Source organism: Crocodylus porosus, unplaced genomic scaffold (genome assembly GCF_001723895.1).
Source record: "Crocodylus porosus isolate Cpor-Errol unplaced genomic scaffold, CroPor_comp1, whole genome shotgun sequence".
Classification (NCBI taxonomy): domain Eukaryota; kingdom Metazoa; phylum Chordata; order Crocodylia; family Crocodylidae; genus Crocodylus; species Crocodylus porosus.
The window spans coordinates 27,510,840-27,525,258 of NW_017728931.1; the positions used below are offsets into that span (position 1 = coordinate 27,510,840).

A 14,419-nucleotide genomic window follows, 5' to 3' on the forward strand; every position below is an offset into this window, starting at 1 on the left:
ATACAGTCTCCCTGTGCCTTTTACTTGAGCTCAAATAAACTCTGTCTGCTTCTCCCCAGTGTGTTTATTTGGCGCGACGCACACCGGGCAACGAACCCAATTGTTGCCTCCCTCGGACACCTTGTGCCGGCAAAATGACGGGGTGGGCAAAATATGGCCCAGGGCCGGATTCGGCCCACCAAGCACTTTCATCTGGCCTGCAGTGCCCACCAACTAATTGTACCCCACCCAGCCCTTCTACTTGCAAGAGTGGGAGCAAGGCACCCATGTATACACACCCCCTGTCAACATATCCTATTGTGCCTCACTCCTATGCTTGTGGAGGAAGGGCCCAGTCCAGCCAGCATGCAGCTTCTGGGTGGGGCTCTGCTGCAGCTGCTGAAGGACCTGCTCGATTTCCCTAGCATCCCGCTAGCTCTGGGCAGCAGGTAGGGAAGCAGCAGGGGCAGGGCAGCAGGAGAGCTACAGCTGGGTGAAAGTGCAGAGCATGGGGCTGACAGTAGCACGGATCCCGCACCTAGGGGGTGGCGGCAGTGTGGAGCTTGGGTGGGCACGGTGTGGGTGGGAAGGAGCGGGGGAGGACCCCCCACACTCTCCCCATGGTGCACAGCCCCTGCAGGTGGTGGCAGCAGCAGCAGGCAGGAATGCTTGGGGCACTTGTGCCCAGAGCAGGCGCTGGTGCCTGGCAGTGCACAGTTCTGGCCAGCGCTGCACAGCACGGTGAGCAGTGCAGCTTGGCTGGGCCGCGTTTATTATCGAGGCTCCGCACTGTGCACATAGAACTCCGGCTCTTGCACACCACTGGAGGGAAGCTTTGCGCTGGAGTCAGAGGCCTTCACTGTTCCCTGCCGTGCAGGTCCTGAGACTCTGTGGGGAAGCAGGGGGCATGGCTCCCCTCCACTTCCAGCAGAATCCCGGGACCTGCACGGCAGGGAAAAGCGGAGGCAGCTGGCTCCAGCGTGGGCTTCACCATGGTGGCATGCAAGTGCAGAAGCTGCATGTGCACAGCAGGGAGCCCTGGCGATAAAGGCAGCTCAGCAGGGCTGTGCTCTTTGCTGCACTAGGGCTTATGCCAGGTACGAGCACCCACACCTGCTGCTCCTGCCGGTGGGGGCTGTGTATCATGGGGGGAGTGTGCAGGGGGTCCTCATACCTCCCCACCCTACCTCACACCCCACAAATACCAGACACCCACACCCTGTCTCTATAACCACCCCACATATACACCCCCATACACATAGCCATACCCCCTCAACCCCCCCACGTCCCCTATACACCCCCCCACACATACACATGCACCCCCATTACACACACACATACACCCCCCACACACCACCATACACCCCACATGCCCACCATACATGCACATACTCTACCATAACATACCTCCACCAATCACCCTCCCCCTGACAATATACAAGACTAAGACTTTATTCTTGAGTTATTATGCTATCACCTCTATATACACTCTTCAAACACAAATCATAACAACTATTTTGGCAATAAAATTAAAATATGTTATAGTAGGTGTTTGAAGTGTTTTTTTCTGCTTCTAAGATGGCAACCCCCACTTCCCAAAAAGAGTATTTCTGGGGGGGCAAGGGGAGGGGCTTCCAGTGGCAAAGGTCAGAGGTTAGGGGCAGGACATCCAGTCCCAAGATGGCAACCAGGGGGTGGGGCAACTGTCAAGGGGCGGGACTACCCATGCAGTCCTCAAAAGCTCAGCAAGCCTCATTAAGCAGCCCTCCAGCTGAAATAATTGCCCACCCCTGGTATATGAGAAACTTGGGTGACAGAGGTTTGCTTACAAATAGGATAAGCAGGTATTCTGCCCCAGGTCAGAGGTTCAATTACAGGGCAAATTGCTGATGACTGAAAATTGCTATGATGTAAGCTAGGCAACAATGAAGTGTATGTATATCAATCTCCATCTAGAACCCAGTGGAGGGGTGTCCATAATTTAGAGAGCACTATCACAAATAGCTCTACTTTATACAGTGTCTTTACAGTAAAGAATCTGAAAGCCCTTTTTGCTCTAAATATGAGTATACAGAAATCCCTTCCTGTAACACTTGAAATGTACATGCTCCCACATGACTATGGTGGCACACCAAAACTGTTTATCACTGTATAGCAACAATCTGGGAAAACCAGAACTGTAACTCCATTGAAATTATGGGGAACAACAGTTTTGGTAGATATTACAAGCCATGTTACAAGAACTCTGGAGTGGATAAACATGTGACTCCTGAAGCCTGATGAAGAAGGCAGCAGAAACTTCCCACACCTATGGTCTGGATAACTTCAGCCCTCCTAAGCTTGGGATAAGCAGTACAGGTGGTTGCTGCACTGAAGACTTGGTGCCTTCTTATGTTTTGTTCTTCCTACTAAGGTTAACCAATATTTTTTTTGGAAAAAGCTGAGCCATTGCTTTCTTTCACTACTCACAGCTCCACAAGGAAAGACCTTCCAGGCAACCAATCCAGATGGGCCCAACATACAGTGAGAGTTTGTAGACTGAAATCCATGTCCCAATATGAATGGGATAACTGTAGGATTCTAACCTGAGAGAGATGAGGGCATGAAGACTGTTGACTGGAAAAGATACATTTAGAGAGGCGTCACTGAAGGCATCCAAGATGTAGCTAGGCCTGAACAGCGACAACTTCATGCTGGAATTTGGTTTTGAGACTAGCAGTATGGGTAGACATTCTTTTAAAGCACTAAAGATTTCAGTGATATTTGCAGTATCATGAAAGCCTAGCTGATACAGGTATTACACATGGCGCAAAAAATTCTTGAGCTGCCAAGAAGTTCTTGTGGGAAAGAGGCAACTTTTTGTGGTAGTTTGGCTATGCTTTTCCCACTACAAATAACTTGAGTGGCTCTATGCTTGCTTTTTGAAGCAACGAAGGGACATATATAGTACTACAAATTTAACACTTGTCCATAGCATGGGCTAAATGCAACTTCTCTTGCTTTGTCCAATGTAAAAGACCAAAGTTAAATTTTGTCTGTCTGTTCAAACAGTTATCCAAACAAAGATATCCATAAGGCTCTTATATTTATGCTAAGGGATAAAAAACACCACCTATAATAGAAGCTACTGGTGTCTTGACTGTCCTTTAGGAAAGTGATCACCCTGTGACACAGTTCTGTAGCAATGACCAAACTATCATAGAACAATGCTCAGACTAAAAGACATAGCTTGATCATTCTCTTTGGTAATAAGTGATTTCATGAATATAAACTAGAGACAGAAACTGGTCTAGATAGAAACAGACCCTAGAATGCTGAAAGTCACATCAGTGATGACACAGCTTCCATAGAAACACTGTGTAAAAGTCATCACTTAAACATTAGAAAGTGAACAGGAAATTGTAAAAGTGCATGTTAAATATCAGAGTTCCACGTTGAATATAGGTTCAAGACCACCCTTGAACAAAAGTGAAAATGGGGAGCTGCATGAAGAGGAGTTAGAAGTCAATACAATTCAAGCATAGCCTATTTCTAAAACAAAATTGGACAATTTAAAATGCGAAACACAAAGTGACCTGGACTTAGAGCAGTCTGAAACAGTAATTCTAGACAGATGATTAAGGCATTTTCAAACATAAAAACCTATTGGGAGGATATAGATGAAACTGTGCACACGATGGATGACTGTACAAAGAATATTGTGCAACAGCTCTGTTATATGATGGAAGATGTTATGTGTAATCCACCATTCCCATCTGAATACTGAGAAATATAAAATCAGACTTTGCAACATCTACTTCTTCTCAGATAAAAACGTTGCCATGAGAAAATATAGCCGTGCATCCTAGGCTGCATGCAAATTATTAAGGGGTGCATCATAAAGTCACCAATTACCCCCTTATAAAGTAGTATAGCACCAAAGATTTCTTGTGTTGCTTGTGGCTATTCCAGGAAGGGGCTGCCAAAGCACAGTCTATCTCAAATGGTGTCTATGAGGTAAAGTCAGCCAGGCAAAGGAGCCACAATGGTATGTATCACTTAAAGATTCTCTCACAAGGGGAGTGAAAAAATCCTCTCTCTCCATCCCCTCATCTAAGACAGCACCAGCCCAGCGCCCCCGCTTGTTTACTCTGACTGGTGGATCCACCTAGGTGACTCCATTGGGAAGGGGGAACTCACTCTCCCTTTGTTCCAGTTTCCTGCCCAAATACATGGGAGGCACTGGTCACTCCACAGCGGGGTTGCTGACGTTTTTCAAATTAACTAGCCTGCACCAACCATCTTCTGAGGGTACTGGTTTCTGGTTGGGACGATGTGATGAGATCACCAAAGTTTTAAAAGGGGTCACTCCATTTTGGAGAGGTCAGTCATTTTGGTACACTGGAACAAGCAATAAGCCTCCAGAGATCCATCAGTCTCTGGATGAACATGTGAGAAACTCACCTGAAATTTAGCCAGTAATTTAGGATTAAGTGAGTTAGACGCATATTGAAAGGGGTCAACAAGCCCATTTTGTTTTGCTTAAGTAGGTCGTCTTTCAATTTCCATTGTTTTGTATTCCTTCCTCACTCTCTCCCTCTTTGATTAATAAAGCTATCTGTTATAGCATGCCTCGCTGCAAATGCTTATAAGGGTGAGACTAGTCTTTAAAGTCCCCTGTGTTCAGCTGGCTAAGGTGAATCTTTTTACTTTCCTCCCGTATAGGAGGCTGCTTGTGAATACTTCAGGTTAAAGGAAGCACTCCAAAATACCACAGTAGGCTAAACATCCTGAGGTCACCAGGGTCTGTGTACCCCAGGCTATGCAGAGCCCTAACAAAGACCAGGGCCCTGGTGGTGGCAGCTATAACCCCAGGCTTGTGGGTGTGCTCCAGGAAGGGGTTGGCCAGACATAGGCCCCCCCCCCAGGGGACACACCCAAAGTGTGTTTTTTGGTCAGGCACAGTGAGGCAGGTGGCTCGGTGCAGAAGTGTCCCCCACTGGCCCACCCCTACCTTTCTTAGAGTTGTGAAAAGCAGATGTTTCAGGGCAAGAATCTGAATTCTGATACCCAACTGTAAAAACTGCATTACAGAGAGAGAAATGCACACAAAATACTGAAACTACATGATGCCCAACTGCCCTTGCTCTAAGGTTGACACAGACTATTTTAATTAATTAGCGAAGTATTAGTGGAATGTTATTCATTTCATTTGAGTTTTAACTTCTCTGTTACCTAATGCACTGAATAGTAATGCAATACCACACTGTAAGCCTCAGCATGCTCACCACAGTGTTTCAGGTAAGTAGAAAGTAGATGACAAGCCACAATACACAAGCAGCTCAGTTTAGCAATCCCTTCTTATTGCTGTATCAGCTGAAGTACACCATGTTGCACCCTTATTGTAAGTTAGCAAATGAGTTGGTACAATAGCAAAAACTTTGATTTTAAAGTCTCTGAAAAAAGCCCATAAAGTTTAATGGAACCACACTTAATAAATGTTGAAATGCTGAAAGACGCTTTAAGACCACCAGTTCAGAGGCTCAGAGAGGATAAACTCCTTGGAGTTAAAAACAACTCTCTTGCAGCAGTCATGAAATAACTGTATCAGCAAATAGGGTCAGAATTGTTTAAATTTATTATTTGATTTTTTTAAAGGGAAGATGCAACAGTTGCCACTGGGGTTTGTGGCCAAAACCTGGAAGCATGTCAGGTCCTTTATGTCATACCTGTATTACACTACTCTGTTCCAGGATGAATGAGACTTTGTGAGTTTTAAAAGGGGAAAGCAACAACCCCAAGTGATATGTAGGAGAAAATATCATCTTTTGCAATTCTTTACCTCTGATAATATACCAAGACTCTGTTTTATTTTACTTTCTCTGACACTGAAGTCTATGTTTTGATGTTTGGTGTACCCTGTTACTGGAAATAAACCCTATCCATTCATTTATGAGCTACCCCTTTTGTTACTCTGTCACATTAAGAAGTAAGCCCTTACTTGGATATCAGTCAGCTTGTTTAAGAAGCGAGTGGCCAGCTGAGGTCCATTCTCCATAGTTGGAATGTGCAAATTCTAGGATGGAATTTAAAAAGAGAATAATTATTATACAGCCAATAATACAGTGGTTATTAACCTCTTCAGACTCAGACTATGTGTGGAAAAGAATAGAATAATTCTTCTGTTGCAAAAAACTCAGAAAGACCACAACAGGCACCACTAGATGTAGACTCTATTTACTACCTGCATAATTGTGTTAAAATAAAACAAATGCATTTCCAATAACCAACATCTTCATGTCTCCCATCATACTGGGAAAGTACAATATTATTTAATAGATATATACCAACTATTTAATTATTCTAAATCACTATTCTATTGTGGTTGTCCTAGTATATAGCTTGTCAAAGAAATGACTGCATTTTCCATTCTTAAAATTGCTTTGGACTGTAAGTGAACACAAAGTGAGAGAAATGCTCTAATTGTGGTTTTCAAATTTTTAGACTTAAGGCATGCCTTGAAAAATGCCAGCTCCTAGTTTTCACTCTTTTATTGACTACAGAAAAAAAACATTAGAACAATACTTCTGTTGGAAAAAACTTAGCGAGACCACAACAGGTCAAAATATTGTTAACTCTATGGATTCATGTTTAAAATTTCTAAGTTTAACTTGTGAATCATGTTTACCACCTAAGAGTGGTAACATTGTGGCACCCTGCACCACCCTTGATAGAATCTCAAGGCACTTTGGTTGAGAATCACTGCCCTACAGAATTCCCTTGGATGAAAAAGAAATCTTTCAGCTGCTATACAGCAGACAGAAGTAGCTTTGCCACCTTGTCTTAGTCCTGACACCTAGATCAGCTTCATTACAGCTGCGAGAAATAAAGGGCATGGGTCATGTTAGGCATGGGGAAAAGCAGAAGAGAAGGAAAGGGGAATAATAGCACAAAGCTGTGTTCCCTGCACAACCAGGTTTTTTGCTCATGCATGGTTTTCTGCTAGCAGTATACCTTAAAGTAGATCCTCTGCAAGGAACGATATGACCATGATGAACAAAACAGGATCAGACCAGCTCTCAGTGAGGAAAGATCTGACCCCAATTCATGTTTACTCCTCTGTCAAGCTGAACAAACTGTTTTTCCTATTTTAACAATCTGATGAAAATTTGAAATGTTTTTTTTTTTTTAAATGACAAAAACTCAACTAACTTTAAAATAAAATTGCTGCCTCTGACCGGTCAGCTAAGAGCTAGTTATTTTCTTTTTCACATTTTGAATTCACAGATTAAATATAAAAAAGGGAGGAAGAAATTCTGGTAACACACACAGAGAAAAAGACCCTAAAAGTATTTTTCCCCCAACCAGCTCTACTGCTTAGTCACTTGGAAGGCAACAAGACAATATGCTTGTAAGATACACCTCCACCTCAGACAGTGGCTTGGCAGCAGAGCTACAACCAGCCTCCTTTTCTACCTAGTTATTTCTTTTTCTTTCAATTCATAGTTAATAGGTAAAATGAACAAATAAAAACATATAAATGGTTCTCTTACTTCATTCTTGTATAATATTTTAGAAATGGGACATACAATACAAGCAGTCCCAGCACCAAACATCTCCTTCACTCTGTTTTCCTCCAGGGCAGTTGTCAGATCACTCATGGTGATGTACCGCTCAGACACTTTGAATTCTCCCTGCAACAGAATCCAAAAAGAAAAGAGGAAAGCACATCATCTTAAAAATCAAAGTACTTTCCTCAACTTAAATGCCCTGAATTTGTTGCACTTGGCCTATTTTAGGCTATGAATCTATCTGGGTCAAGGTGGAACCTGGTCAACAAATGAATGACCTACAAGGAAAAGTCAAAGGTCTGCAACATGAGATGCTGTCAGTTCAGGGTGTAGCAGTCTTCCCTCTGACTTAGTATTGAACCTCAACACCATATTACAGAACACTGTGCAGATGGAAAATATATTTATAATGATATGAAAAATAGAGAGGACGTGTTTATTTATGTTTACTAATGAACTTCTTAGCACTTGTCTTCAAATCTCTTATCAAATTCAACTGTAGCTAACTACATTCTACTCACCTGGAATTCCTCCTGTGGTTCCAAGTACATGAAGTACTTCAATTCCTGCCCTAATCTTCTATTGTGGCTTGCATGTATTTGCAATATTCTAAATTCATGTTACCCATACCACAAATGATAAGCGAAGTTATTAACATTGCACCGGCATAATAAACGTCCACATGCTACCCTGCAGAAGTATTAAGGAGTCCTAACCATCTTTCCATTCCTGATTTAGGGGAAATGTTGATGAACACTAAATGTTTAATTAATATTTCAATTAAACATTGAAATGTTGTCATTTGGTTGTGGAAACTTCATTTTCTACCGAATCTATGACTTAACCCTTGGGCCTTGAACTAATTCTAATGTGGAACAGGAGCCATCTGCGCAGCAGAAAACGTGGCAATTAGCTCTGGATGAGAATGAAAGTTAAGGGCTAGGAAGAGAGAGGAAGAGCACAGTGGACAAAGAGTGATCAGAGGGAAAAAGAAATATGTAAGCAAAAGACAAAAATGATATAACAAGATTTGGATGCAGATTAGTGCCTCTGGAACAAGGCAATGGTGACTGAAGTTATGTCTATGCTGAAAGTGAGAGTTATGATTACAGCATGTGCATGAAGGCAAGGACCCTTGTGAGGGCTAGCAACTTCAGTACATAACATGGTTCCCAGGGACTTACGCAGGCTTTACTGAGACTCATGCTGCCTTGTCTTTACTGCTATTGTTATCCAATATACCCAGATAAAAGTGCTGTACTGTCCCTTACAAAGTGCTGTCATACCTCTGACTGCAATGTAAATGTTACACTTGGAACCTGGACTGAGGCAGTAGCACTATGGGGAGCCCTTCAAGCACAAGATGAGATTTTCTACAATATTATCAATTGGTTTAAATCTGATAAACTGGATGCAGACATCACAGAATTAGACTCTGCAAGCATTTGGGTGCATTACACCTATGCCTGGATTTAAGGCTAGAGATGTGAAATGACAGAACGAGGAACTGAGGGATGAAGGGATCACGAATGATAAGTGCTTATTTCCTTGCTTTAGCCTGTTTGAATTAGTGGGAAATGGAGTCTACCAACCCCAATTCAAAATTAATGAAGGTTTTTATGTAGAAATGCTATGGGGAATGTCAAGAAGTAGAGGTGCACCGATACATTGGTCCGATATCGGATCAGTATCAATATGAAGAAAATTGTCTATATCAGATATTGGCCCAAAGGGGCCAATAATTTGGCTGATAAATGCCTGTGCTGCATGCAGCCACAGTGCAACACAGAGAAGAGCTGGCAGCATGGAGAGCTGCCTCTAGCTGGTAAGTTGGAAGGGCAAGGGAAACGGAAGGGGTGTATGGGACACGGCGGGGGGGGCGCAGATCAATGACCCCCGGTGAGGGAGGAGGCAGTAGCTGCCCAGGTGGGGCAGGGAGGAGCACAGGATGGAGGTGTGACTCATAGGGTGAGGACGGTTCCTGCTGCTGCTTGCACCCTGGAAGGGCAGGGCAGGGGGGCCTCTGCCGCTGGATCTGCGCAGTGTGGGGCGGATGGCAGCTGCGGAGTGGAGCTGGAGCTGGAGCTGCATGGGGCTTTTCTTGCCAGGGGCTGGGCTTGGAGCAGGCTCCAGCAGAGATGGGAGGAGGCTGCAGCTACCCCAGATTTTGCGGTAGCTCCACTCCAAGCCCCGGACTGCTGCCCAGTGCAGCCCTGGCTGAACACCCCACCTCCACCCAAGTGCCAAGAAAAGTTGCAGCTGTGGCAGGCGGCCGTGTGGGGCTGGGAGCGGGGCTGAGGCAAAATTTGGGGTGGCTGCAGCCTCCTCCCAGAGCTGCCAGAGTCTGCTCCAAGCTTAGCCTGTGGCGAGAAGACCCACATGGCACCAGCTCCACACCATGCAGATACAGGGGCACACACCCTCCACCCCCACCCTCCTGGGGTGCCCCCTGAGGACAGTGCCTGCCCCTGCCCCCTCCCTCACTGCAGGGGGCATTGATCTGCCCCTTCGTTCCCCTTCTGTCCCCCCTCCCCTTCCACCATACCGAACTTACTACCTAGAGGCAGCAGTATTGGATCGGTATCAGCCAATATGCCCTTAAATATCAGCTATCAGTATTGGCCCCCAAAATCTCTATCGGTGCACCCCTATAAAAAACATTTTACATTGTTCTGTGGGATGTATGTTGGTATTTTGATGATACAGCTGAGACAGTCATTTAAAATGCTCCCTTATTTCCCATTTTGTGTAAAGGAGTTATCCGGATCAGCTGAAACCACAAGGCATTATTTAAACACCTTGAGTGACTTATTTTCACAACTACTTATTTCATGAACATTAAAATTGCTATGACTAAAGAACAAGGCAAGCACTAACCCACAGGCGTGCCAAATCCAAAATACTCTGTCTTGTCACTCCAGGAAGAATGATGCCATCTAATGGTGGAGTTGCCAGCTCCTCTTCTATTAAAACCAAAGCACAAAACAGAAGTCCCAATGTAAATGAACAATAGCCAAATAAAAAGAGCAGTATATGATAGCTGAAACATCATGTGGGAACAAGTGCCATGGACCAACAGTCAGATTTGAACAATCACTAGTAATTCATAAGAAAAGTACAAATGGCACAAGCTCAGTCTGAACAAGACGCTAGCCAATTTGAACCCATGCATATATCTGGATGACTGGGAAAGAAGCACAGTTAATTGTTAGAGAACAGAAATGGGCTCTATTCCTGGCTGTGGTGCCAACTTACTGTATGATCCTGGAAAATCATTTAACCTTTCTGGATCTTCAACCTCAAGCTTAGGAGGCACAAGTGGAAGTTGGCTTTCTAATCTGCTTGGTGGCAGGGGCGATGTGTAGGAGGTACACGTGTACCCCGAGAGTGCTGGTGCACCCCGTGAGGCCACGCTCCCTGTTTAGCCAGTGGGCAGGGGGGCGGGCAGGAGCACCAGTGCCCTCCCTACAAGCACCAGACGGGGAGTGGGGCTGCCAGCAAAAGTGGCTGTGCTGCTTCTGGAAGTGGCCACAGGAGTTTCGGAAGCAGCGCAGTTGCTTTTACAGTGAGTGAAATCGGACACGGGGGATGCCCCCTCCCAGTTGCTGACTGGTGTTGGGCACATCCCCACTCCCCCCCGACACAAGGGGCACCAGACACCTATGCTTGGTGGCTATTATAATACTATGTTTAGTTAGTAAACATTTGTAAGGACTTTTGAGGGTAACTCGCTAGACAAGTGAGTGTCATAGTTCAGGACCTTTCTGTTCTGGGTTTGACGAGAAGCACACGTAATGAGTGATTAGAAGTTTCCTCATCACTGACATTGATGACAATAATCTGATACAATTTACATTTAATTTCCCCACTTAATAAACTTCCCCACTTAATACATTACTCTGCATCTAAAGAGCAGCTACAAGCAGGAGCTCAGTACACACTAGACTGCTGCCTATCCACCATGTCTCAGCCCAGAGCTGGTGGGCAGAAAGCAAGGTTAAGAAAGAAGGTCATCCTTCATATCTGCTCAGCCCTTGGCCTTTCCACCAAGACTGCCAGTGTGAGCTCCAATTAGTGACAGCTGTGTAGTCTGTTCTGTGAAACCTAGCTGTGGATCAAGCTCACTTGCTGAATGGAAAATCTTTAGGTATGGAAGTTTCTTTTCTCCTCTACCTACAATCTGGCTTGGATATAAAATGACATCTTAGAGATAAAAGACATAACCCTCTCTCTTTAATGCCCACAAACTCTGTGGCATTCTGGCGGGAGGCTTAGACACATATTTTATATGACATTTCATGGGAGAGGAAGTCAGCATCTCTGACAGTCCCAATCAGCTGAAGACATCTTTCCATCTTTCCTTCCCTCAACCTGTCTGGGATAGTCTGCATAGAATTCAGACACATCCGGCAAGTCCAATGCTCTGATTAAAACAGGCCTGTATGCTCTGGGTATTCTAAGTGGGGAAAAAAGAAAGGCAGTTTTAAATAAATGCGTCTAACATATTTAATTGTGCACTTAGTAAAAGCTAACACAATGAATACCCTGGGACTAGATGTAGCAAATTAAAAGATGATGATTATGAGTATGAATATTTTTAGGATGCACAGTCTCTTGTCTGCTCTCTGACTCCATTTAGTAAGTTAGTGATGCAGCCTCTAGCAGAATATGCAAACAGAGGTATCCAAATCTTTGGTAGACTTAAGTTGGGACAGATGTTCAGCACTCGAAATGAATCCAGATTTTTACACAGTGCTCTGTACTTGCTCCCTGAAAAAAGTTCTTCAACAGGCTTCCCCATGTTCTCTTCTAAGCACCTCAGACTCCTCTGTGAGTTAGTCTGTATCCTACGTGATTTTAGAATCACAGAGTAGGAAGGGACTTCAGGGACATCAACTCCCCTGCATAGATACAAGATGTGCCATTCCCAAACCATCCCAGAGACATGTCAATTCTATATACAAAATTAACCTGCTCATTGTATCCAGCAGCCTCAAGATATTTACAGACAATGTCTTATGCCACCAGGCATTAAGACACATACATTGCTTGCTTCTCTGCCTCAGTACACTCATGCTTGTATTTCTTTCCATGGTCCAAGAGAATGGCTCCTATTTTTCCTATGTAACCTGAAATATTAATTTGAAAGTGGGCATGTACATTTGAATTATCATGACAAGCTACACAAATGCTGCCAAAGCATAGAAACAGCTCAGATATTTGTTAGCAGAAGGTACAATGCACTCAGAATAGGGTTACCTGCTGCTTGGGGGCTGACTTGTCTGTAGTGTCCATAATTGATCAAAGGCAGACTGATGCATGCAGCAATGCTTTCTTTCTCTAAGACCTCCTTTTGCCTATTAGTCCATCATAACACCGAATAGGCTCCGGCAAACACATCCCAGGGTTGCCTGCTCTATATCCTGGCACAGCCAGTAAACTGGAGGGCACTAACCAGAAGCTACCCTGATGGAGAAGTTACTTTGTAACTTCCTTCTCGGTTGTACCACTGAAGAATCTGGTGCTGGCCAGTGACAGAACATAGGATCCACAGCTCTGATCTGACCAGAAACTTCCAAAGCTCTGTGTTTGTGATTTCACCAACTCTGGAATTTTCAAAATTGATCATTGGTTAGTTGCAAAAAGAGAAAATAATGTGAAGTGTGGTGTCTGAGCCTGTGACAACACACTCGGTACTGTTCCCCCTCTGGAGATATTATCCAGAATGGTTGGCCTGGATCTTTCTAAGCTCTACAACATGCACTGACTATGTTGTGTTATTCTGAAAATTTGCCAGGCCAGCTGCCAAACAGCACAAGTTGATAGAGTATGGGAGTCTGCAAAACACTTTAAACTGCTTGCTTTATATAATTTTGTTGAGTGTACATATCACATCTACCAGCCTGGGGTCAGCTAAAGAAGCATCTGCTTCCATGGGTACCAGACAGAGAGGATGACACCATGTGCCAAAATGCTAATACTCTTTGTGAACTGATACCAGAACTGGCTCCATATGGCTTCAGTTTCCTCATCTCAAGGAAAATGGTCTGACAGTTTATCTTTGAGTGATTTGATGGACTGGGGACACTAAGATTTACATTAGCATGTATGAGGTAGACCCCAGCATGGAATATTCTTGGGGGTCTTATTTTTTGTTTTTGCTTATATTATTACTGTTATGTTACTACTGCTGTGGTAGCACTGAGAAGCCAGCTACCCAATGTGCTGAACCAGTGGTTCTCAAACTTGTTTGGGCTGCATACCCCTGTTTAATTGGCTTAAATGCTCTGGACTCCTACTCTGTGTTCTGAAGGATAACTCTCATTGTCACCTCTCCAACAGATTAAGTGATACTATGAAGTTGTTCTCCATTTTCACTTTCTTCTTTTTCCTCAATCTATATTTCATCTTTCTCTTCTGCATCTAGTCCTATGTATTCTCTAGAAATTCGCTTCCTACCCTCAGGTGTCCATGTACCCCAGTTTAAGAAACACTATGCTAACACTGTACAAATCTGTAGCAAAGAGACAGTCCCAAGTCTGCAGAGCTCACAATCTAAGTGACTTTAAAATCAGGCCTTGAATTCTGCTGGACAGCACATGCTTCTGTCCTTCTTACATAAGTGCATCTATAAACCTGGGGAAGCCAATTATAACAAGATAAAAACATGACAGAATGGGGTGTGGGAGGGTATCAGGTGTACTTCTGGGTATCCATATCCTACTATTATATAAAGACCTGGTCTCCTGTTCCTCCTGTGTCCCTCGTTTTCTGCATGGCTTCCTTTCACTTACTCTCAACCCCAACCAGTTCCCCTGACAATTTCCTTCCCTCTACATTTTGATTGCTATTGTACCCCATCTTCCTTTTACGTTTGCTTGCCATTCCCT

At 44.1% G+C, this 14,419-nt stretch overlaps 1 protein-coding gene across 1 annotated transcript in view; it reads right to left on the bottom strand.

Annotated features, from left to right (window-relative positions):
• The window catches only part of BCAT1 (branched chain amino acid transaminase 1), an 89,025-nt gene that overhangs the window by 3,745 nt on the left and 70,861 nt on the right, over positions 1–14,419 (bottom strand). The window contains exons 8-10 of the mRNA XM_019544451.1: positions 10,407–10,492; positions 7,512–7,652; positions 5,960–6,034 (exon numbers count right to left, since the gene is read on the bottom strand). Of these exons, the coding sequence (XP_019399996.1) occupies positions 5,960–6,034; positions 7,512–7,652; positions 10,407–10,492 (302 nt within the window). The remainder of the gene's footprint in view (positions 1–5,959; positions 6,035–7,511; positions 7,653–10,406; positions 10,493–14,419) is intronic.